The sequence below is a fragment of the Botryllus schlosseri genome, chromosome 16 (assembly GCF_051294905.1).
Source record: "Botryllus schlosseri isolate E-star chromosome 16, Bs_hap1, whole genome shotgun sequence".
NCBI classification, from domain to species: Eukaryota; Metazoa; Chordata; class Ascidiacea; order Stolidobranchia; family Styelidae; genus Botryllus; species Botryllus schlosseri.
The window spans coordinates 1,869,981-1,894,906 of NC_137251.1; the positions used below are offsets into that span (position 1 = coordinate 1,869,981).

Below are 24,926 nucleotides of genomic sequence, written 5' to 3' on the forward strand. Positions count from 1 at the left end.
ATAGTATATATCAACCACTTCACCTAGGTTCAACAATCGGTAAGTATACATATTTCTATGTACTACACGTTTAGTAATATGTCGTTACATAAACTATCTTGTTCTATCTTCAATATAATTCATGAGTATCTAACCTCCAGGTTTAAGAATATGCTAGTGACTGAATGAATGTTCTATCTTGAGCGGGTGTATATATTTATTTCGAAATATTCAGAAAAAATCTATACTTGTATATGTCAAATAGATTATTACATTCCTTGGATGACTACGCCCTATATTGCAACATGTCGTGAGAAGTTTATCTGATAATCAGTTTCACATTACTTCCGTCATTTTAGATTATATCACGGCACCGGAAGGAAGGTACCAGGAGACACCGCAAGATACCGCGAGACATCGCCCAGGCATCATCCGACACAAGGTTAGTTTTCATTTGCATTACGTAGTGTGCACATTACTTCATAGGTCAATTTTCTTGCCAAACCAGTATGTTCAACTCTTTTATTCCCGCATAACTGCAATTCTTGTTATGTTCAACTTGACATTTACTCAGTTCATGTATTTTAGAGATTTTATCTTCCAAAATATGTTGGTTTTGCACTCACGATCTGTCATTCAGAAAGCAGAATTTCATAATCTGTTGGTGCTCATTTTTTATATCGTACCAGTAATTTTCCATGAAAAATTCTATGATTACTTGAACGAACAAATATGTCACTTTAGACCTATTTGTGAAAAACTCACTTGTCAAGTTTTCCACTATTTCTGTGATGACTAGTAAAACATTTCAATAGTGTTGGGTGCAATACAGCTTCATTTGAATGGGAATTGGGAAAATTTGCCTTGTTCTATAATGTAATGGCTACTGGTGTTTAGTCATACCGATTGAGTAATAGGCTAAGTAGTTACATTCATTTAAAATATGCTGTTCTTGTCTCCCTTGTTTGTTGGGTATTTGGTGCGGCAGTATTCTTCAATAATAGCCAGGCTTAAACGTCCCATATGTGATAATTTACTCTGTATACCTAAACTTGTTTTTAGGTTAGACGCTAAATTTTAATGAATAATGCTTTGAACTTCTACTCACTGTATTTTTACAGTCTCTCCCAACTTCTCAAGAAATCCAGAGACCAAATCAACATATATATTCAGCCAAGTTCTCACTACACAATGAAGGACCTTGATTGAACAAGGTACTTGTAATTATGTTATGATTCATCATAGGAGTGTTGGTCTTGTTTAAAAGTTGAGTCAACCTGATTTTTATATAAAGAACATGAAATAACACCCTTACTTCTTTTTTCTTTTCAGGGTTACTAGAGGAATAATGCCGCTATCGACTTTGGCATATCGTTGTGTCCTGAGCCGAGTTATTCTTCCACTCACAATCCAATATTTCTATAAGCCATGCTTTCAATTGATCCCAGGATTGTTAAATGTGTCCCAACATTCAATCCATTAACGACTAGATTGTGTCTACAGTATGGTGATGCGTGAAATTATATACATTTACTACCTATCTCGTAATTGGATTACCGCATAACCTATTCATGTTTGGTCCAATTGTGTCGTATTTCTTGTTAGTTATAAAATAAAGGGCCAGTATTGTTAGTACTAGAGGGGCAAATATCTATTGCTTTACGCAATGGCATGTATCTTTTTCTACTTGGCTTCGTATGGGTTAGCCTGCCCTGGTTTCGCAGTTAATAGGAGATTATCCATATTCCTACTGAATATGGTCTCGAAACTTTAATAAAAAAAACAGTAAATTATACTTACCACATACTTATCCAGAAATTTCCTTTGATTCCTTGGGTTCTGGATATACTATATTACAACGAGGTTGTATATATGTCAGCCTGTGCTGTCTAGAAATAATATTCCTTATGTACCGTATTTTGGAATCTTCTATCGTCACAAATCTAAATCTACATATTTTTGCGGACACCTTTTTTTGTTGAATCTGAATTTTAAGACTCTTTTGTAATATATGTATTTTTTTTGTATTTTATAACAATAAGAACACCCAGAATGATATCATTGCAATTTAGCAGCAAAATTGAAAGCTTCAAAAATAAAATCACCTCTATAGACTGAAACAAAATATTTTTCGGTTTTTGAGGGTTTTGTGAATTTTTAGGTATATTTATCTGATTATAACCATGTTGCTGTGATTTTCTTCATGTCAACATATTCATTTCACCAAAATATAACGAAAGAAATGAATTACAGTATAATGAAACAAAGAAATGAGATACTAAATGATTTTCATAATTATTTACATTTGACCCAGTGTATGTAAATGTTACTGTGTCATTTCACAGCAGTCTGATGTAGCTCTTGTCTAAACAAAAGGAAACGATAACCTGGAAAGGAAAGGGTTTGGGATAGCATTGGAGAATTGATATCTGTTTTGATGACCCGTTACTTAAGTTTACACGTGTATTCATTGTAAAATATACTGTCACTGTCATTCCAATCTCGAAAGTTAAATCTACTTTATTACAGGGGCGACGGGCTCCAGCCTATATTGGGATATATCATCAGTTTTACGAAAGACATTGGATTTATGCGATAGTCTTGAGATCACGTTTCACATATGAAAAGGTAAGTGTATCTTCCTTATTTTCCATGCCAAGCTTCCAGTGTAGTGTTAGTACTGTCTTGCTATAGCCTCAGGCTAGCATGGTTTTCACTGCATTGCAGAAATAAGGAATCAACTTTTCCACAGTACAGTAATAAGCCTGTTGTTTACAACTTATCAAGACTTCATAGCCTTGGGCGTGTCAGTCCGTTTGCACTAGTATTACATAGTTAGTCACGTTGTCATGCTTCATATCTCAGTGAATAATAGTCTGAACATAAATCATTATGCGATTAATTCATTCACTTCATGATTTAATGCCATAATTTCTGAGTTATTCTGCAATTCTTCTAGGATTTTCCTTTTCAACTCGTGTCTCACATTACGTTTAACAATTCTACGTTGCGCACGCATATTGTATTGTTTCTTTTGACTGCAGAATTTTCGTACTAGATATATCATTATTCCAGAGATTATTGCTATAATAATTCCAGCGCTTACAATGCCAGAGAGATTTTCATTTGCAAGTTCCTTGATACGCTTGACGTGAGTTCTGAAAATGATGTATGAATCTATTTCTAATGAAAAATTCCTCTCCAAGGCGGATAATTTGTAAAGTTCTAGAGTCCAATTGAATTTTTCTTCATTATCACTTGGCGATTCCATCCAGCTTGAATTTACATTAGGTTGAAAAGCTAAATATGTCGCCTTAGGCACATTCTTGGTATTCAACTGTTGATCTCTGGTATGATCAGGGACAGGGACCAACTCATAATTCTTAGTAGTCTCATAATTACTTAAGTTAGTGGTGTTCCCGGTTGATCTATTTGGTGCTAACGTGCTACTTTCCCAAGTAATATTCATGTGGGATGCTAGACTTTTTATAGTTGGTTTGATCTTTTCACCAGTTTCTGCTGGAGCTTGCGTGGTATATGATGCTAAGGACGTAGTATTGTAATTAGTATTCAAGTCCTCTTCAGTACTATACCTCGTAACGTGCATGGAACTCTGTCCACTGAAATTAGTACTTCTATTATCAGTCATGGGTCCGATTTCAACTCTTCTATCTGGCATCAATGGTTGGCTTGTTGACCTAAATGTTATTTCTTCCGTCGTAATCGGATTTTGATTCGTGCTATTGGCCAAAACAGTGGTATGTTCCCAGGATCTTTTTCCAACCCTATGTCTACTAGAATCAGGCGTGGCAATAATACTTATGTTGTCTTTGACCGAGCTGTTAGAATTATTCATTACAATCTTTTGAGAAGTAATTGAAATTTCTAACGTACTTGCGTGTTTTGTTATGAACGTTGGAGCACTTGATTGTAATCTGTTTGTATGACTCGAGTTAGTTTGTGTCGAAACGTTGTTACCTCGCATATCTTCTTGGGTAATGGTTTCTGCAACTGAGCTGAGTTCTCCTACTGGGGTTGTTGAAATTTGTTGTAATTCTTCCGACGTGTTTAATAAGTTTGATATGGGCGAGAGTAAACCCGGCTCTTCAGTTGACGAATTTATCTTGGGTTCTTTTGTTAATCTAAACGATACATTTCCATTTGTTGTTACAGTCCACTTACCGATTTGTGGTACTTTAGTTGAGTCCTCTTCGTAGTTTGTGGCGTTTGCACTAAAACTTGGGTCGTCTTTTGATAATGCAGTAACGGCCATCATGATTGACATCGGTGTTGTATGTGTTGTAGATCGGGTGAATGTGGCATTTCTTGTGATTATATCTGTATTCTTCATTGCTCGTCTCGTAGTATTAAATACACCTGTAATAAGAATGCTTACCCTTCGTGTACTTACCTCATATGGAAGTATTATCGATGGTGTAGATAGTTTTGATGGCGTTGTGGTATTGAAATAATTTGAATTTCGCTGAGCTTTTGGTGAAAAGATAGTCGTATCTGATGCTGCTATTGGCGTGTGCAGGTGCTGATCAGTTTCTCTTGTAGTCGGTGAATTAGTTGGATATTCGGTCAAGGTTACCTGTGTTGGTATTTGTGATAGTAGGGCCTCGGGCCTAGTGACGTCATAGGTCTGATTTCTCCCAATAGTGATGTTTGATGATTTCACAACTGATGATGTCATTTGAGATGGTGTAATTTCGCTATTTCTCAATGTAGTCATATCTGTTTCTGGTATGCTGGTTGTTAGCGAATCGCCTCGGGGCACAGCTTCCTTATAGGCAAAAGGGACATAAATTAAACTTCCATTTTGAAAGCTAGCTTTATAACAATTTCTTATTTCAAACAGCTCTATCTGTCGCATAGTTGCTCTCAATAGGATCATAGCTGCAGTCATTTGACTGAATGCTTTGTTTAATCGTGATACTTCTGTCGGCAACAGTCCTCTTTTTAGTCTGGAGATTTTGTTCGATAATATATTCATCGTTCTTGGAAAATTTCGTTCTCGAGACATCATTGCTCTTAATCTAGATCTTATCATGTTAATTGGTCTAGATATATTAGCGAAAATGGTAACTACCCTTTCTCGTGCTTGAAACCAACTTTCACGTAGTATTTGGCCAATTCTATTCGTATTTTCATGTCTCCATACCAAAAGGAAGGTCTGATTACTATGTTCAAATGATTCGGGAATGCGAAATCCTTTGTTTTCCATCAAAAACCCTCCATGAACATTCACAAATTGTTGTTTATTTAGTGATGGGTCATACGTCATGTGATTTCCAAGCATAAGTTTGGCCTCAACTCCACCCATAGGTTTATTACATTTTGTCTTTCCCAGTACACGACGATGACAATTTGGGTCATTTGCCATCATAGATGGTGTAGTTTCTTTGATTGGTATACTTCCGGCTTGTCTAAGGTTTGGTCCATCACGAAAACAGTTGTCACCGTCCTCTACTATAAGTTCCGTAGATATAATCGGGCTAGCTTTAATCCAATATATACGATTTGACGCCACTCTGTTAAAATACCTTGAGGGCCATTTATTTTCTGAGGCAGCATATAGTATGCCAGAATCTAAAGCACTGTCGGTGTCGTTCCTTGTTACAAAATCATTGATTGTACCGTCTTGTTCTTGTATGAATATTCCAGTATCCACTATATTCATGACTGGGTTTTCTCCCTTAAATTGGCAAGCATAACATTTTGTTAATCTTTGATCTCCAGTTGTACAGACATAGAAATTACGCATTGAGATGCTGGTTTCGAATTTTTCAGGATGCCATATTTTTATACAATTGGCAATCACCACTCGATAATCCAAGAGCAAATTTATGATTAGATATTTGTAAACTGTCATTACCGGAGTGTGTGAATTTCGGGGATTTGATATTGGTAAGGTGATTTTATTTTCAGCCCAACGAAAAATGAAACGCGCATTAAATTTGTCTGCTCTTACGTATCTGATATTTCTATCTAAATTTGCATATGCCAGGGGTGGTTCAATATAGTGAATCTTTCTCCGGCAAATACAGGTTTGCTCAAAGGTTAAAGGATCCTCCCAATAGGTGTTATGTTGATTTTTCCTATCAAGATTATTTTGCAGCGTCTGACCAAGGGTTTTGACTGTTCCAAATTGACTGCTATGTCCTGTAATCATTTCGATGCGCCCATAATTAGAAGTAGTTGGTGCTTCTAGTTCAAATAACCTATGTAACGGGGCATGTGATATGACTTGACTCTCATTATACAGCATCCAACGTGAAACATTTAAATCGTGCAAGTTTATTAATGACATTTCAGTAAGAGATACCTTTTTACCTTGACTCAAATTGATTAGAATCCACATGATTCCAATTATCAACTCCCGGAAGATCTTTATCTTCATGATTTCACGATTGTCGGTTAATAATACACTTTAAGCTTAAATCTAAATATAGTAGGGGTATCAGTTAATTGAAATATTTCCTTTTACCTTTTGTTTCCAAATTTTATCTTTGGTGATACTTTGGAGCAAGAATTGCTGCATACGTGGTCATTTCAGATCTATTGTTCCTCCCTTGAATTTCACGATGGATCTTCTTTTTGTTCGGGAATATTACTGGATAGATTTTGATCATGCAAATCAATATGCCTATGGCTGCAATCACTCCCACTATGGGCAAGACTATACTTCCAATGTCACCAAACAAAGCTTGTGTCCCTGCTCCCAGGATAGAAGTTATTCCGTGTACTCCTTCTGTGATTACAGTTTTAGCCCCGTTCGCGACGCTCTGTAAAATTTTCGAGGTTCCGTTTGCCACGGTTTCGACTGCGGTTCCAACGTCGTCAAAGAATTCCTCCCCAATTATCTGGTCAAGATGGCGGAAACTTATATTGCTGTTCGTGAAATCTGAGGTATTCACAAATATACTATTGTTCAAATCTTCTTGCCAGCGTGTTATTTCGATTTCAGCTTGATTGTCGATTTTTTGCAACTCTCTTCGTGTACTCTGTAATTCTAAAGCTTGGTTTTGGGAGATGTTCACATACTCATCCTTTAGTTCGATGATTTTTTCAGCAATTTCTCGGAGGCTCAAAATTCCCGATTTTATTCGTACGGCGTAAGCCTTATTTTTATCGAATATTGGTCTTGCAGTTAGATTTTGCAATTGCTCCATAACTAATTGATTCAAGCTCAACTCTGCAAGTGTCATTTCCTGTACTGTTTGGATTGTAGACAAGTAACTGTCTATTTGAGCAATAATCATATTACGGTTTGTCCAAATCATATTTGTAATAGTTTTAAATCTTTCCTCCGTTGCAGCATCTCGACGCAAATTGGTCATAATGACTTGGTTCAGTTTTTGTGCGCGTGCTATTCCAATAAGTGAGAGGTCATTTAATCCGTCTGCCACTGTCTTCAAATCATTCTCGATTTTTGTGAATCGTGCGTTCATTTGGGCGGTAAGCTCGTCCAGGTTATGGTTCAGGACTCCTTGAAGGTTTGAAGTTACGGCCAATGTTAAAATTGTACTGAAAGATAAAATGAACAAACTAAAAAAGAGTCGCTTTTTTCTAGTTTTTCCTGGTAGCGTGGAGTCGCTTTGTTCCAATCCAGTCTTCTTCCCTCCTAAAATTACAAATGGTTTCCCGGGATACCTTCTCTCATTGGATTGTGAGTCGTATTTTATTTGATCCCAAAACGCCAATTTCATATTCAAACTTCCAACAGGATTATTGCAGATAGCTCTATTGCCTTGAATTCTTCTGATACACGATTGATCCTGCTCCAACATGGAAGGGTATTGTAGGTATATTGGCAGAACTCCTGCTATTTTCGTTGGTGTAGGTCCATCCCGATATTCGATCCCATATTTATTCACGAAGCTCGGATAGACCCAGATCATATTTCTTGGCAATGTTGGCTTATCGCCTGCCATGGCACTCAACCATACGGGAGCTGAAGGGTGATAGTTGCGTAATCCAGGTGCGAAATCCATTTCTTTGTTCAGTGAGACATGAAGGTTCCTTGTAGAATCTTCTTCTTGCAGTATTATCTTGCTTGCGTGTGGCTCGAAACTTACTACCAGTCCTCTGACCGTACAGATAGTACATCGTAAATCTTGCCATAAGCGAACACAGTCCACCCCGTCGGTAGAAGTATCATTGTATATGTTTTTCTGTCTCATTATTTCTTCGGTTCTAACTAGTTCAGTTATACAATTGATTTTGATACTTGAATAACTAGCAAACATTTTCAACGCTTTTAGTTTGTACTTCATAATTGCTATCTGAAACAAGCCAAGGGGGTTCCAATCTCGAATGTTTCTTGATGTTTCAGAAAAGCGCCAGGCCAATCTGAAATTGTGCCCCGACGGTCTGATGTAAACAATTCCTGATTCCAAGGCTTTAAGAGTAAGATCAGGAGTGATGTATGCCTTTTCACGCCCACAAACACAGGTACGTTCGAATTCATCAACATTATTCCAGTATCTACCAGTTGGATATAAGTATTCTTGCAATGTGATCTTTTCGGCTTTGACATATCCAAATGTCGACGAAAAAAAGAGGCCCGGATTTGTAAAATTATGAGTCACATCTTTAATTTGCCAACACTGTGAAAGTGAAATATGCTCCCAAACCGACGAATTCAGTCTGGCCCAGTCTCTTGGTAATTTTCTAGGTAGCCGACCGAATTGGGCCTGGGTTATCGTTCCAGCACGGTCTTCATATCCTGAGGGCAGATTCGTGATCGATGCATTCATGTAACTGTCTTCATATCCTGAGGGCATATCTGTGATCGAATCGTTCATACTGCAGTATACTCTCGTCTCTTCAGTCCAAATATACAATAAAATAATTGCATAAAGAACATTAATGTAGTGATTACCAATAACAGAAATGAATTCCATTCTTCACTGATAGGGACAGCTGGCAAGTTCATTCAATTAAAATTAGGACCTTCTATTATTATATTACAATTTCTGTAAAATATAATAATAATTTTTTTGATAATTTGGTTTCAAGTAACTCAATGTTTTGTAGGGTCTATTCTTGATGTTAAACGTTAGTTGACTGTCCTAAGGGAGGTTTCAAACTTCACTTCCCATATAGTATTTTGGATTATTCGCTATTGCCTCAAGTATGCGCATAAAATGATCCTCCTTTGGGTACATTCTACCCCAGAGGAATTGATCCAGAAAGCTGGCGAGATTGCCTCTTCGGACTCCATTCTGAAGCCTCAATAGAGTTTTAACCTGATTCCAAAACGATTCAATGTGATTCGAATGAAATCCTGTGGTCGGGTCCACATAATGTAACGAATGGTTTATCACCCTGTGCTTATACCCCATTCCTCCCCAGTCACTGAGAGAATGATATGAAGAAAACGCGTCGGTTCTGATTGTCGTGCCTGCTTTCACATTGCGTAATGTTATCTCTTTCAGATTTTCCGTTGTTCTACCTGACTCCGGAACCAATTCTACAAACGCTTCTTTAGTAACGAGATCTACGGCCCCGTATATCCACACTGCTTTCACTGGACGTCCTTGTCGGTTGCCGGCCTTTCGACGAGCGACCACCGATTCATCAGCCGCAATTTCACTATTTGGTCCGCCGATAGGCCCCTTCCTATCTATGAGGTCTGCAGAACATATTTCTCGCAAGAAATTGGCCCAGTCGACTATTACTCTTTTTGAAATTTCAGCTTCGAACGAGATTCGTCGTTGTGGGGTACGAGACGCCCAATAGTATGTTAGTAAAACCAGTTGGATGAGCCCTAAGTTACTCTTCTCAAAGAATGAATTCTTGCGTATAGCGGTCGTCGTACGGCATTTTGAGTCTGGACATCACCAGCGAATTCCGTCGGCCGTACTAGAAGTCCTTTCTTCAGTCATTATACTTCCACATCTTTGACAATCCATTCTGGAGGCCAGCAGACGGTGTTTCCGTAAGAATGCAATGCATTTATCCAGATCGGTGATTATCCCCAGTCTTGCCAAGTATCGCATGTTCATCTTGATAGGATTTGCCATTCCTGCAAAGGGTATCTTTGGGACTTATCTGACCCACGATTGCTTATATGTGATGTAAATTAATTGCTTGTTGTTCTTCCTTTATAATCAGTTGTTGCGATATGCCTGAATTTGAATTAACATGCACGTTTTATATTTTAGAAGTTTTGAATTTACAACTGCCTGGGGGCAAGTTAGCCTATTTTTTGACAATGTTGGTGTATGTGACATTCATTTTTAGATGAGATATTATACACTCACTTTCACTCATTTGGTTTCTCTTTTTTATAGATATGATCATCTTGCGTCTTATTTAAGTAAATGATTCGCATGTATCCGAATTCCAATACAGTACGGTGAACCCATCACTAGATCCCTCGTATTATGGTAGAAATAATTAAAACTTTGTTATAGTACAACGAAAGATACTTTCCTACATTTTCGGGTAGAAAGTGTCTGTCCTTACTAAGTACTTGGCAAGGATGAAGAAAGAACGTTCACAGCGGCAGTTGTTGGCAGGCAACAATGAAGTTGTACGTACACTGCACTCTCTCTCTCTCTTTCATTATGACAAAGTTGTCTACATCGCAATTTTTCATCATACGGTTTCCAATAGAAGAAACAATGCCCACGCAGTCTGCTTCAGTTAGAATAGTGCAGTAGGCTACGTTGAGCATTTGTTTCATTAGACAGTTTATGATTCACAATGAGCAGACGATGGTCCGTCTGCAACAGTAGGACTATAAAGTAGGCTACAAGATGTAAATTGTAAAATGATAAGTTCACCGACAGTGCAATCATCTATGATACAAACGAAATGCAAGTTGCAAAAAAAATTGATTTTGTAAACAATTTTGGCAAAATTTTGACCTATTTTGACATGTCAAAAAAATCGCCTTAGTTAACACCTTACCACTTGGAATAAACAGTACAGTGTAAAATGTGCTGCAGTTGAAAAACAATCAATATCGTTGCATTACTGTCATACCGGTATTCAATTGCTGACATTGCAGTACTTGTCCACAATGGACAACATTATCGCCTACATAGGTATATTTCAGTGTGGATAGAGAGAATAGTTAGTTCGATAGCAGCTTCCCATCAGTACCGTAGTACTGGACCTGGTCGCTGCCTGGTCTATTATCAGATTCGAAGCTCGATCATCCAGCAATAAGATCAGACGAATTATATGCTACAAAACATCTAAAGAACATTCATATGAATAAGGGATATCAGTAGCCTGCTAAAACATCTAAAACAAACGACCTTACTGCAATGTCAAAACGAGCTCATTTTATGACTGTAACTGCTCCATTTTATGACTGTAACCACTTTTAATTGAACTCAAATTCCACGACCGATCCAGACAAACGATGATCCGTTGATGAAGGTTGAAATGATATATTCGAATGAAAGACGTAACAAATGAATGTCCCGAATACAGCAAATAAGGTAGGTCGTGAAACTAGGTTTTAAAATAGTGGTCGCCTGCGGTTATGGAAGACAAGCCTAAACAATAGAAACACATGTCAATAACTAGAGACAACAAAGAACAACTGACAGCGTACCAACTTAAAGTAACTAACACAATAGTACCAACGACAGAAACGAATAAACTAGACGCGGCGCCCAATCAACATATATAGAGAACAAAGCACGGGGCGCCTAATCAACTAATGATAATAATCACTAAACTAAACACTGCAGATTACTGCAGTAACATGGCTCCTCCGAAACTGCAATTTGATGAAATTGTGGTTTCGCAAACAAATTAATTCGAAGGCTCCCATCGTCGGGGATCGATCCACAAATACATACTACACGAAGAGCTAAAGACACGTATACGTACGATAAGCATACAGTATTCACAAATTCTCAATCATTGATGTCATAAACTAAACACGAGACAGATGCATGCACATACACAGTGAACATAGCGGCTACTGTTCTGTCTTTAACGACCACGAGTCTGATTCAACTAGTAATATCAGTTTGTGTATTGGCCGTTCCAGATAAGTCGGCTTTCCGTTGGAGTCTCTTCGCCCAACGAGTATCCTTGCTTTCCTCACCAACCCATCATCTGAAGGATAAACGGAGTCGATTCTGCCCAGTTTCCAGCGATTTCGTGGCAGATTTTCTTCCGACAGCAAGACGACATCACCGACTTTCAGATTCCGCATGACGCTTGTCCACTTTTGTCGCCGTTGCAGGGATTGAACGTACTCTTTTCTCCACCGATTCCAAAATTCGTTGGCCATGTACTGTACTCGGCGCCACCTGCGTCTCAAATAAAAATCATCTTTTTGAAACACACCAGGTGGAGGCAGAACAATTTTCGATTTCAAAGTTAATATGTGATTCGGAGTCAAAGGTTCGGGAGCTGAAGGGTCATTAATGCTTGAAACATCTAATGGTCGCGAGTTAACGATACATTCAACTTCACAAAGGAAAGTTCTGAAGGACTCGTCACAGAGCATGTGACCGAAGTTATTCAGCAATGGGTCAAGGGCCGATTTTATCGTTCTAATTTGACGTTCGACATATCCAGACATGTGGCTGGCATGCGGTATCGTAAACTTGAACTCGAAATAATCACAATTTTGCGACAACAGAAATTCACTTATTCTTTGCTGATTCATCGTCTTCAATTCTCTTTCAAGCTCGTTACTCGCGCCGACGAAGTTGGTTCCACAGTCACAGCGCAATTGCTTGATTACTCCTCTCCGACAGATGAACCTTCTCAAAGCATTTATGAACGAATCCGTGGTTAAAGTATTCAGCGGTTCCAGATGAACTGCTCTCGAAGACATACAAGTGAAAACAACACAATACCTTTTCACTGTAGACCTCCTTTCTTTGATGTAGTATGTTCCGAAGACATCACAACCGGAGAAGGTAAATGGTGCTTCTTCTTTTAGTCGATCTGGCGGGAGGTCGGCCATCTGTTGGTTCTGCATCTTTGCCCTGAGCTTCTTACAAATCACGCAATTATGTATCACCTCCGATACAACTGATGGACCTCGAACGATCCAAAAGCCACGTTGTCTAATAGAATTCAAGGTTGTGTACCTACCCATGTGATTCACACCTTCATGAAAATGACGAACCAGCCGTCGTGTCAGAAAGGACTGCCTTGGAATTATCACAGGATGTTTCACATCGAAATCTTGACTCGAATTTCCAATACGTCCACCAACACGTAGTATTCCGTCAGCGTCGAGGAAGGTCCGAATGATTTTCAGTACCATGTTTTTTCAAGGCATCAATCTCCTGTGAAAACACTTCTCTCTGGAGAGAACGGATTATTATTTTTTCAGAAATCATCATCAACTCGCTGGACAAATTGGAGGGTTGTTTTCTCAATATGTTTATGTACCTGAGGCTGTTGGCTACCGCTTTCACCATTCTTTTCCATTCCGAAATGGACTCCAACCGTTTAATATCGATGAATTGGAGACCACTAAATTCCTCGTCCGTTTTTACCTGAAACGCAGTCGCTTTTCGCATTGCAGCATTTACTTCCGATGCATCTCGTTCGGTTGGCTTGTAGTCGTGATCACTAGCAACGACGAATGGTCCTGCTTTCCACAAAAATTCAGGGCCCTTCAGCCAACGACAATCATCTGTGAGGTCTTTGCCAACGATACCACGACTCGCATCGTCGCTGGGGTTCATCGCCGAGCTGATATGATGCCACGAGCTAGGTTCGGTGAGGTCATGAATAGTTTGCACCCTGTTAGCAACAAACACATTGAAACGTTTCGACTCATTTCGGATATAGCCCAAAACAACCATGCTATCAACCCAGAAATACTCCTTTACCGTTTCGAACTTCAATTCATTTCTCAGGAACTTACTCATCCGAGCAGAAACAACAGCAGCATTCAACTCCAAACGTGGAATAGATACCTGTCGCTTCAGAGGGGCAACTCTGGCCTTGCCGATTACCAACGAAACATGGGCATTTCCTCTTTCGTTGACCAAGCGTACGTAAGAGCATTGACCATAAGCATACGAGCTGCTGTCCGAAAAATGATGATATTCAACAAGCACGATCTTACCAAAACTCGGCGGCTTGAAACAGCGGTCAATGCGCAAAGACTCGATCGATGATAACGTTGAACACCACGCAACCCATCGGCGCTTCAGCTCGTCTGGTACTTCATCATCCCAGTCCGTCCCAGCTTTGCAAAGAGATTGCAGAATGAGTTTCCCTTCCAGCACCACTGGCGATATGAAACCCAACGGATCATATACTGAGTTGACAAAGGATAAGATGGAACGCCTGTTCACCGCACGATCGGACAATTTGATGTTGAATCTGAAACAATCATTCTTAACATCCCAAATTAGCCCCAATGTTCGAGTGTTAGGCACGATATCATCACATAGGTTTATTTCGCGATACCCAGTCGCTCTATCTTCCGTTGGAATAGAATTCATTACCTCTGCACTATTGGAAACGAATTTGCAAAGTCGTAACTTGAAATTAGCGCACAGTGCTTTGCTGCTTTTAACCAAGCCCACGATTTCTTCAACCGAGTCTTTCGACGTAATACCGTCGTCCATATAGAAGTCGTCGCGTATGAAATCAGCAGCTTCGGGACCAAACAGATTTTCCCCGTCATCAGCCGCCCGCTTCAATCCAAAGTTTGCACAGCCTGGTGAACTTTTTGCTCCAAACAAATGAACTTTCATCCGGTATTCCACCAGGGGTCCATTCTTGATGTCGTGGTCTTGGAACCAGAGAAATCTCAGAAAATCTCGATATGGCTGCGATACAATGAACTGATGAAACATAGCTTCTATATCTGTGCACAAAGCCACGTGTCCTTTCCGAAACCTGCAAAGAACTCCCAGCATCTCATTCAGCAGTATTGGGCCAGACAACAAAACATCATTCAGGGAAATTGAGCAATATGGAGCAGAACAATCAAACACGACTCTGATTTTATCCGGTTTATGCGGGTGATAAACTCCCAAGTGTGGTATGTAATTCACTTTGCCATTTTCGATATTTCGGTCAGTTTCTGGTACTACCTCAGCCCAATTGTTAATGACATTTTCCATGAAGGTCACATAGTCTGCGGAATACTTCTCATCTTTCAGAAGGCGCTTTCTAAGTTGACCGATTCGCTTTACTGCTAGCGGCTTGTTATTTGGTAACGTTGCCGTACTACTTTTCAAGGGTAAAGGCATTTCCAAATGACCATCGCATCTTTGAAATGTGCCTTCTTTGAGAATTTCGACAAACCTACGGTCTTCTATGGACATTGGAATATGCTTACCATTGTGTTCCGCAAATTCAATCTCAAACATGGTTCCTACTGATTGAGGTGTTAATACTTCTTTACATTTCGAACCAAACACAAGCTTGTCATCTAGGGCCGTAGGTCGAATTAACGTTTTGTGACAAATGACGGAATCCTTAGCAACGTCCAGACACATTGGACCTACAACTCCCCAACCTAATATGGTACGCACGCCATATGGTTCATTGTCCCCTCCAGATACGACGTCTCTCGGCCGCAATGCTTTCGGTACATCTGTGCCAAGCAATACTGAAACATCCAACTTAGAGTCGTACGGAACAAGCTGATCACATACCTCTGTGAGATGTACCCACTCCTTGCAGATTTTACGGTTGGGAATCTGGGTGCGACAGACTGGAATCTCCTTTTCCGTGAAAAGTGTCGCCACATCAACTATTTCTTTCTTGTCATAGCTCAAGATCTCCAAATCCTTGACTTTCTTGCAAGGCGTGTTGATGTCTCTCCCGGCAAGAGTTGTCAACGATATCGCTGTATCCTTTCCATCTAGGTCAAGCTTATCAAACAGTTCGTCTGAGATAAAACTGGAGTTGGAATGGTCGTCAAGGACGCAATAACAAAGTACTTCACATCTCGCATTATGTTTTGATCTAACCCAAACAGGTACAATGAGCGCGCTGCTTATTCCTCTACCATTTGAATCGCATATCTGCGTACATAGAGAAGTTGAGGTACTAACTTCCTTTTCATGATCTGTATCAAGATGAAGGCATGTAGGATGCCTTTTGTCACATTTGGAGCATTTAGCTCGCTTGGTACAGGATCTTGAAATGTGAGTTTTACCAGTTTTGTTGCCGCAGCCGAAACACAGATAAAGGGCATAAAATACCTTCTTACGCTCCGCCATGGTTTTACCTTGCAATTCAATGCAGTCAGCAATGTGATGATCTCCTTCACAATGCATACAGCTTGCCTTCTCTACTTTGAACGCGAAAGAAGTTGTTTTCGGTTTCGGTCTGCTCTCGATGTTTCCGCTGTCGTGTACTTCAAATTCAGGCTGATTCTTGATATCGGATTGGTCCTTAACAAATCTGACAATGTTAACAAATGGCGGGTAACTGTTGTCGTTACCAGTTAACCGCTTGTATTTGTGAACTTCATCCATCCACCGGTTTTTCAGATAAAGCGGGAGTTTGTTGACTACAGCCGGTATTTGACAAGACGCATAGTCCAGTGTTTTCAAGTCCGTATTTCGTTCCTTGTTGGCTGAAACTTGCAACAGGAAATCAGAAAATTCGCGAAGGTCATGCTTACTTTTGACGGGCTTCCACGCTTTCAGTTCATTGATGAAGGCGCTTCCAATCGACGTGCTACCACCGTATCTGAGCTTCAGCTCTCTCTTGGCAGCGAAGTACGATTCCTCGGTATTATTTAGGAAGTAACCATCGACAACCTTCAAGGGACCGTCACCTAAATATTGCCGTAACAAATTCATTTTTTCGTTAGTATTTTGAACTCTGGACTCTACCAACGCCTCAAACGATGCTTCCCATTTCGGAAAATCCAAAGGGTTACCAGTAAACTTCCACAGTCGAATGCTTGGAAGTCTTTGAGCTGATATCATCTCCCTCATCATTGACAGAAGTAACTCCTCGTTGCGTTGGAGACCATCGAGAGTACCGCGAGCATTTGAGTTCGATGCTGTGATCTTCGGAGCTGCACCGGATCTACTCACGGGATCACGCGGAATCTGTGCATTATCTGCAAACATTGGAACAAAGTTATCGGAATAGACATTAAGCCTATTAGTTACTGGAGGTGCAGACGATGCTTGAGCGATGTGTCCTGCGATCGTATTGATTGAAGGTTCGACGGGAGAATAATCAGCCACGCGAGAGTCATTGGCCACCACGCGAGAACTAAATTGTGGTCGGTCACGAATATCAACTGGATCTTCAACAGGATTTCTCGCTGGTGGGATTTCGTTAAAGGCGATTTCTGTTGTTTGATCTTGACGTGAAACCGCTGGTGGCTCCATGTATGAAGACGGCTCACGCGATAGATCCTCCAACTCTTCCATCAGACCGAAAGGATTCTCCACTTTCTCCACTTCCCTACACTCCTTTACGATCGCTTCTTGCGCTGCGATCTGCATTTTCGTTTTGAGTGCATCACGCTCCAGCTTAACTTTGTTTTCAAGCAACACCTTTTGCGTCTCAAGCGAAGCCATCTTTTCAGCGAGTTCTGTTTCGAGTTCTGTTTCTTTTTGCTTGAACGCTAAACCCGCTTTCAGCACGGCTGCCTTTTCCTTCGCCTTTCGCATCGTTTGGATATGGGATTTGACACTGCCGGCTTTCGAAGAAATTCCGGATGACTTGGTTCGACTCGACCGACTAGAACGCGAACGTCTATCGCTTCTAATATCCCCAAGACGCTTCGACACTTGTATCTTGATCTCCGTTATTTCAGCTTCCAAACGTTTGAAGTCTTCTTCACATGGGCCATACTCTTCGTCCGGAAGAACATCTTTCATCACTTTCAGAATATTTCTCAAACTGTCTCTGTGCTGTAGCATCAGTTTCAAGGACTCCCCTACTTCACTTTCATCACTCGAGATTATTGCGATCTCGGAGCATTTTTCCATTCTTAGGCTCAAATGTTCAGTGCTTTCTGAATATCTTGCCTTTATTTCTTTTGTCTTGCTGCGCGTCGCCGCCGGCCGCTTTTTCACTACATCAGACGGTCCTTCGCCGTCATGTTCGCATGCATTGCGGTCGTTGCGCGGTACATTAGCGTCATCAGTGGACGTTGCGCCCACGTGCGCGGTTCCACGGGCTTTGTCGGCGTCATCAGCGGACGTTGCATCGACATGCGCGGGGCGATGGGCTTCATCGGATGCCTTTGCATCATCGGATGCCTTTGCATCAGCGGACGTTACATCCACATGCGTGGTGTCATCGGATACCTTTGCATCAGCGGACATTACATCCCCATGCGTGATGGTTCCATGGGCTTCATCGGATGCCTTTACATCATGATCACCCATCTCTTGATTGATTGGCGTGTCTTTCGAAGCCATCTTCGAATAGCTTCAGTCTCCCGTTCTTACGACAAGCGTATATTTTAAAACTGTAACTGCTCCTAACGTAAGGAGAGTTATTGATACCACTTTTAATTGAACTCAAATTCCACGACCGATCCAGACAAACGATGATCCGTTGATGAAGGTTGAAATGATATATTCGAATGAAAGACGTAACAAATGAATGTCCCGAATACAGCAAATAAGGTAGGTCGTGAAACTAGGTTTTAAAATAGTGGTCGCCTGCGGTTATGGAAGACAAGCCTAAACAATAGAAACACATGTCAATAACTAGAGACAACAAAGAACAACTGACAGCGTACCAACTTAAAGTAACTAACACAATAGTACCAACGACAGAAACGAATAAACTAGACGCGGCGCCCAATCAACATATATAGAGAACAAAGCACGGGGCGCCTAATCAACTAATGATAATAATCACTAAACTAAACACTGCAGATTACTGCAGTAACAATGACTATTCTCACATTACATATATTCAATAACATTTACCGCATTTCCATACCTTAACAGTACATGGATGTAATGATCCGTTACGCCATCAGGTAGCAGAAACTGCTTCAATATATCCATTCCTCCAAGTCTTTACGTGTACCCTACTCTCTGCCTGAAGCCTGACAAACCACCAATTCAAATTCCAAACTCAAATCGAGCGCACTCTGCCGTAACGAAGGTGGTGACCTATCTGCGTCACAGGGAAATATGTATATTTTATTGAAATATTACCCTTAAACTTTGGTTTGGTCAGTTTAACAATATTATTTTACATATACCATGATTTTATGTGATCCCCAAACGTACCGATAGTTTATGAATGCGAAATTGATGATAAATTACTAAGTATAAATTTTCTTGAAAGTAAGCCTTAGTGGCAAAGTGTTACATATAAACGGAGAAATACGCAGAAGCGTTGCGACGATAATGGCCCAATGCGTTTATATGCCTAAAAAGTGTGTCTGTACGCAGAAAAAAGTGTTATGAAGTGTTCAATACGACCTTGCGGATTTAGAGTGTACAGTGACGGTTAAGGCCGTTTGGATGCTCCAGGAGTGCAGTGGTTCTCATACTGCGGGGGCGTGAAAGCATCTGATAGTGGGACCCAACAAGATGCGGTCGTCTGAAAGTGTTTTAGCACTCCGCGCGATTTACCAACAATTCATAGGTATTTATCTGAGTATAGTGCGGATTTCCTATCTCTCATCAACATTGCTAACCTTCCATGCTATCAAACTATCCGTTTGGATTGCTAGCATTCTAGTTCCACTTTGAGTTTTTTTTTCACCAATTTTTCACCATCATAAAGGGGGCGGGCGTGTCAAAAATGTTTGACAACCCTACTGCTTCAGTGTTTGCAAAAAAGAGATTCTTAGCCTGAGGGTTGTTGATTGTATATTTTACGGAATCGCGGAGATATGTTGAACGTAATCAGCAGCCAAATCTATTTTGAATAAGTCTGGGCAAAGGTGATGCCATTTTTTTAGTAATCAGTTTAACAAATTTTGAGATGGACCACGGAGCATTTTCACAGCGGAAATGTAGTCGCGACCATGAAAGGTTGGGTTTCCGTGTGACATTAAAATGACTTAATGATGTACATTGTACAATGTACATATACGTCCCCAGCTTTTCGAACTCATCACCACCAGTCCACCACCATCACAACTTTACCGTCAACTCTGGTCACGTGGGTGTGGAGGGAATAAAACTTTTGGTAATCTTATCGCTGGCGGCCACACCTCAAAATTCAATATAACCGGTATTATCCGAAAGCTATTGTTATACTGATTCCGAATATATAATTTTTATCTGGTTCCGGGTACTGGAACCCCCCCAAAAACGAACTCAAAGATGAAAATTCCCATTGTTTTAGACAATCGGAAATCTCCTAGACAATGCGCGATCGACTCCGCGAGCCCATTGTGTCGCCACAAATAGTCCACCCGGACTTACGAAGTGTTCCCAGTGATACTTGGCATAATCCAAACCGCTACGCATGCTGTAGGCATTTAACTCAACGGTTTTGTTACAGTGCGTTCGCTGACGGACGGAGTAGAACAGTGGATCAGTATTTCGCCGGCAATCCCACAGTCGTTGAGCATGTCCAGTGTCCCGATTCAAGTCAAAATACAAGTCCAACACGAACAAAAATTTATAAACGTCAAAAAAATTGTTTTTTTTTTTGTGTCTTTAGAGAGACGGATATTTGGGTGAGGGGTATTAGGGTTGGGGAAAGGGGGATTGGATGCGGGTTAGGGCCAAGGTTGGGTATCCCAAAATTAGGGTTGGGGGATATTAGGGTTAGGATAAGGGGGGATATTAGGGTTGGGGGAAAGGGGGATTGGATGCGGGTTAGGGCCAAGGTTGGGTATCCCAAAATTAGGGTTGGGGGATATTAGGGTTAGGATAAGGGGGGATATTAGGGTTGGGGGAAAGGGGGAATTGGATGCGGGGTAGGGCCAAGGTTGGGTATCCCAAGATTAGGGTTGGGGGATATTAGGGTTAGGGAAAGGGGGATTGGATGCGGGTTAGGGCCAAGGTTGGGTATCCCAAGATTAGGGTTGGGGGAAAGGGGGATTGGATGCGGGTTAGGGCCAAGGTAGGGTATCCCAAAATTAGGGTTAGGGGGGATATTAGGGTTGGGAGAAAGGGGAATTGGGATACCCAACCTTGGCCCTAACCCTAATGTTGGGATACCCAACCTTGGCCCTAACCCTAATATCCCCCAACCCTAATGTTGGGATACCCTACCTTGGCCCTAACCCGCATCCAATCCCCCTTTCCCCCAACCCTAATCTTGGGATACCCAACCTTGGCCCTAACCCTAACCCTAATATCCCCCAAACCTAATGCTGGGATACCCTACCTTGGCCCTAACCCGCATCCAATCCCCCAACCCTAATTTTGGGATACCCAACCTTGGCCCTAACCCGCATCCAATCACCCTTTCCCCCAACCCTAATATCCCCCCTTACCCTAACCCTAATTTTGGGATACCCAACCTTGGCCCTAACCTGCATCCAATCCCCCTTTCCCCCAACCCTAATATCCCCCCTTACCCTAACCCTATTCTTGCGATACCCAACCTTGGCCCTAACCCGCATCCAATCCCCCTTTCCCCCAACCCTAATATCCCCCCTTACCCTAACATCCCCCAACCCTAATTTTGGGATACCCAACCTTGGCCCTAACCCGCATCCAATCACCCTTTCCCCCAACCCTAATATCCCCCCTTACCCTAACCCTAATTTTGGGATACCCAACCTTGGCCCTAACCTGCATCCAATCCCCCTTTCCCCCAACCCTAATATCCCCCCTTACCCTAACCCTATTCTTGCGATACCCAACCTTGGCCCTAACCCGCATCCAATCCCCCTCACCCAAATATCCGTCTCTCTAAAGACACAAAAAAAAACAATTTTTTTTTTGACGTTTATAAATTTTTGTTCGTGTTTGACTTGTATTTTGACTTGAATCGGGACACTGGACATGCTCAACGACTGTGGGATTGCCGGCGAAATACTGATCCACTGTTCTACTCCGTCCGTCAGCGAATGCACTGTAACAAAACCGTTGAGTTAAATGCCTACAGCATGCGTAGCGGTTTGGATTATGCCAAGTATCACTGGGAACACTTCGTAAGTCCGAGTGGACTACTTGTGGCGACACAATGGGCTCGCGGAGTCGATCGCGCATTGTTAGGAGATTTCCGATTGTCTAAAACAATGGGAATTTTCATCTTTGGGTTCGTTTTTGGGGGGGTTCCAGTGCCCGGAACCAGATAAAAATTATATATTCGGAATCAGTATAACAATAGCTTTCGGATAATACCGGTTATATTGAATTTCGAGGTGTGGCCGCCAGCGCTAAGATTACCAAACTTTTAATAGTAATATAAGGAAGAAACAATATTGTTGACAGAATTAATTTATGAAGTTAACAATGTTTCGTGCCTGGAAACCATTTGCCAAAAATCCACCCCTGTATACAATTGACAGACAAATCATTGCTAGTGTGACGTCATAGTGAAATTTAATTGGAATCTACCTTACCTACCCCACTAGGGGCGGGAAAGAGTGTTCGGAATTTGAGTCCCGAAAATATGGCAACCCTATCCTACACGGCAAGGGATGACCTAATAACACTTAGAAAGTATTTACTATATTTGGTGACTGCTGCAGATGGCTGTCATCTGAAGAAAAATCACAAATTGTATGCCAAGTACAAGGCCAATAGTTGGCTTGCGCTGGGAACAAACAATGTTATTTTATAACAAGGGTCTACAACCTACGGCCCGCCAAGCGAAATCGTCCGGCCCGCGACCAAGTAATTAGTTACCACAAGAATACGGCCCGCCGTTTCGTAATGAGTTCCAATCTGCAGTGCAGCACTGCTTGGAAAGAATGCGGCATTGCTGCGATATAAGTATCCTACGTCGTATTAGTCTATTGTTACGCCATAAAACTGGTGCGAAGGCGGTTGACTATAGATAACTAACCTACGGTCCGTAGGTTAGTTATCTATAGGTTGACTAGTAGCCTATCTCGTATTAAAAGTAGGAGGTAGAGAATATCTGTAGAGTAGACTAGACCAGTGCTTATTAGGCGGGTGTATCGCGCAACCAAAGGTATACCATACTTTTTTAAGGGTTTGCCACTCTGCTAGGGCGCGACAATAAAGGTGCCGTTCCTCTGCTTCAAAAACGCAATGACAAAATCTCAAACTTTTCGTTTCAGTATAGATAACTAGCCTCCGCATAGGTTAGTCATCTGCAGTTTGATTCACCAGAGGACATTGTACGCCAAGACAACAAACCTGAATAATGTTTTGGACACGGTGGCGAAAGCTGATTTTGGTCTCACAAACTTAATCACCTACAGATAGGCTTACCATATTTTGGAAATCTAAAAGGGGGACACTTTTTCAGAAATTTAGGACTTGTAAAACCGGAGAAGAATTCTCAAAAACCGGCCAATTTTTCCCACTTTGTGATCGGTCATCTTTCCGCTCAGATCTCAAAATACCGTTTTTCTCTCCACATTGCCAGGTGGATGACTAAAAAAAAAAAAGGTCATCTTTTCGCTCAGAGCTAAAATCACCGTTTTTCGCTCCGAAATTCCCGCCGGAGCATCACTTCGGTGCTAATTTGCGGCATATCACTCGCAATTTGCTCTAAATTTGCCCTAAATTTTTAAAAAAGTAAGCCTATACCTTACGGCCTTAAAAAGCGGGACGTTTGGCTGACTGGTCGGGACGCCGGGACAAGACGTTAAAAAGCGGGACTGTCCCGCCTAAAACGGGACGTATGGTAAGCCTACCTACAGATAGCCTACCCCATATATTACTAGAAGCAGAGAATCAATATGGCGATGTATGAACTGAGAAAAGAATTAGCAACTGTCCTTGAAAATACAAACATTGCCGACTGATAATCTTGTCATCGAAATGGGTATATATCTAATCTGAGGACGGGTCATTGTCTCCTGAACTCGCATTTATACCGTATCAACTGCTCGGATACCCCCAATTGTGGAACATGCGGCACTCCAGAAACAGTATCGCATTTTATTTCATATTGTTCTCGATTTGATTTTCATCGTCGATTTCTAGTTGAATCGTGCAACTATTACGGCATCGTATTCTCACTTGAGAATGTTCTGACGTCTCCCCAACTGGCAACCCCGGTGGTGGAATTTGTTCTGTCGTGTGCGAAATATCTGTGAAATATTGTTTTCGCTAATCATCTCGTACGTGGTGCGAAAGACCTAATCGGTTATAAGCGCCACTATTCCAATAATAATAATAATATAACCAAACTGTTGATCAAACATGACCAAGGTGAAACAGAAACCTGTACAATTCAGATACGTAATGGTATCTTTCAAGGCGACTCATTCTCACCACTTCTATTCTGCCTCAGCTTAGCTCCACTCAGTGAGCTGCTGAAAAAAAAATGAAACAGGATACGTGATGAAAAAAGCAGCAAACTCTGAAGGTCAAAAGATACATCACCTTTTGTTCATGGATGATTTGAAACTGTATGCAAAATCAGATGCGGACCTGAATAAGCAAATGAAAATTGTTCATGAGTTTTCGGAAGATATAAAAATGAAATTTGGCTTGGATAAATGCTCAAAACTTACCATACGACGTGGAAGAGCCACCAGCACTGGAGACATGAACTTCAAAATGGGTGAAACCATAACAATTGAATGCTGAAGATCACTATAAATATCTAGGGATATGTGAAAGCGACAACATTAAACATGCTGCAATGAAATCAAGTCTAAAAAAAGAATACATCAGCAGGCTCAAGTCAATTCTCAAAACTGAACTCAATTCCAAAAACAAAATCAATGCCATAAACAGTCTTGCAGTGCCTGTCTTGAGATATAGCTTTGGTGTGGTGAACTGGCGCAAAGATGAAATTAAAAAATTGGACACGAAGACGAGAAAACTGATGACAATGCACCACATGCATCACCCAAAATCTGATACACAAAGACTGTACGTACATCCCCAGAAAAAAGGTGGTCGAGGACTACAAGAAATTGAACAAACTTT

At 41.0% G+C, this 24,926-nt stretch overlaps 2 protein-coding genes and 1 long non-coding RNA gene across 3 annotated transcripts in view; 1 reads left to right on the top strand and 2 right to left on the bottom strand.

The window, feature by feature from the left end:
• LOC145458854 (protein NLRC5-like) overlaps positions 1-24,926 on the bottom strand; it is a 134,171-nt gene that overhangs the window by 44,691 nt on the left and 64,554 nt on the right. The gene's annotated exons all lie outside the window — the stretch shown is intronic.
• LOC145459282 (uncharacterized) lies at positions 1,889-10,153 on the top strand. Its single transcript, XR_013921334.1, has 4 exons — positions 1,889-2,607; positions 8,318-8,436; positions 9,423-9,617; positions 9,683-10,153. It is a non-coding gene; the product is annotated as an uncharacterized LOC145459282 (long non-coding RNA).
• On the bottom strand, positions 11,375-13,197 carry LOC145459088 (uncharacterized). The gene has a single exon (XM_080337684.1). The coding sequence runs from the start codon at positions 13,064-13,066 to the stop codon at positions 11,930-11,932; it is 1,137 nt and encodes a 378-aa protein (XP_080193810.1). The 5' UTR covers positions 13,067-13,197; the 3' UTR covers positions 11,375-11,929.